The sequence below is a fragment of the Numida meleagris genome, unplaced genomic scaffold, assembly GCF_002078875.1.
Source record: "Numida meleagris isolate 19003 breed g44 Domestic line unplaced genomic scaffold, NumMel1.0 unplaced_Scaffold330, whole genome shotgun sequence".
Classification (NCBI taxonomy): domain Eukaryota; kingdom Metazoa; phylum Chordata; class Aves; order Galliformes; family Numididae; genus Numida; species Numida meleagris.
Window position 1 is genome coordinate 8,959 of NW_018364560.1, and position 1,405 is coordinate 10,363.

The 1,405-nt window shown below is 41.6% G+C and overlaps 1 protein-coding gene across 1 annotated transcript in view; it reads left to right on the top strand.

Annotated features, from left to right (window-relative positions):
• Window positions 1-1,399, top strand: part of LOC110391248 (E3 SUMO-protein ligase RanBP2-like) — an 8,060-nt gene extending 6,661 nt beyond the window's left edge. The window contains exons 5-6 of the mRNA XM_021383059.1: window positions 590-649; window positions 1,280-1,399. Of these exons, the coding sequence (XP_021238734.1) occupies window positions 590-649; window positions 1,280-1,399 (180 nt within the window). The remainder of the gene's footprint in view (window positions 1-589; window positions 650-1,279) is intronic.
• Window positions 1,400-1,405: the final 6 nt, after the last annotated feature.

The window sequence follows — 1,405 nt, forward strand, 5'->3', positions numbered from 1 at the left end:
CATGGCCTGAACCACTGATTGAGCACCTGGAGGAAAGACCCAGTCAGCCCTGGGAGCACAGGTGAAGGCAATTCACCTGTGCAACCAGAAGGGGTGGAGCCTGGCTCCACCCCTCTTAGGCCTCTTTTAAGGGCTGACTGCCCCTGAGGAAGGATCTCTGCCTGGAGATCCCTCCTTGGTGGGAGCCTTTTCCTGCGAGCCCCAAATCTTCCGATCCGGGTGAGCGCTGTATTTTCCTTCCACCTTTTGTAACGTTGTTTCCATTGCATTAGTCCTGCTTATTGCTACAGAGGCACAGATCTTAAGATTCTCAGGGGGAGACAGGGCTTACAGATGTCTACTAAAGTAGACACGGCTTCAGGTAGTAAAATCCCTACTACCATGCACATACCAGTTACCTGATTTCAGAGAGTATCTCTAGAAGCTTTTATGGAATGATACTGTATCAAAGGTATAGCAGTCAAGTTATTAAGCTCTTATGTAACACCATAACTAAAAACAAAACCCCATCTGGAGAACAAAATCAGGGTTAAGAGAAAATGGAATGGGTTTTGGAGCCGTTTCAACCTTTTTCCCTTGATTTTTCCAGCTCCTGCAACAAGAGGAAGCTCTAAAGGAGAGAGAAGCATCTCTGGATAAACTGAAAGAGGTGCGGTAATTCCAGGACGCCCATTGCTTTACTTCTACATTTAACTTGGTGGTAGTTATCTGAAGCCGTCTTGTGTTTGCCAGCTTTAAGGCTTCTTTCCTTAAAGCACTTGAAATACAGAAAGGAACGTTTATCGGATCGCTTTAACACTAAAATGCAACTTAGCTTGTGGTTGTTTCTCACATATTCTGGTTAATCGTGTTTGAAATTTGGTGTTTCTACAGCAGAAGGACGCAGAGGTTTCCTCAAGGAAACAAATGAATCCTTAAGAAAATAGGCAAGATGAATTATTTCCTCTGATCGGTAGCTTTCCAAGTTAGAGTTAACAATGCTAACTGTCTGAACAGGATGCTTGCAAAGTTGCTGATTTTTGTATTTCTAAGCCAGGAAAGATGTGAATGCACAGAATGACTTTTACCCTCTCTGTTTCTGAGTTCTTTAGACATTTCTGCTAATGTGTTCTCTTCTTTTATGTCACCTTTTTTTATGTAAAGGTGAGAAAGAAGAGAAAGGTTGTTTATGTAATGACTTAGCTGCTCAGCAACTACGTCGAAGGATTTTAGAGTGTAGTTTTCAAAAAAAAGAGAGTTTTGAATCCATAGATATTTGAGTATTTTCTTATTCTTTCAGTTAAATGATGAGATTCTACAGAAGAAGTACTTGAACGAACAAATCAGGACAGTAGAGGCTCGTTTCAGCTATCTTGAAGTAAGCTTTTCTCTTATCTGTACCTGCTTCCTTCTTCGGTAGCAAGTG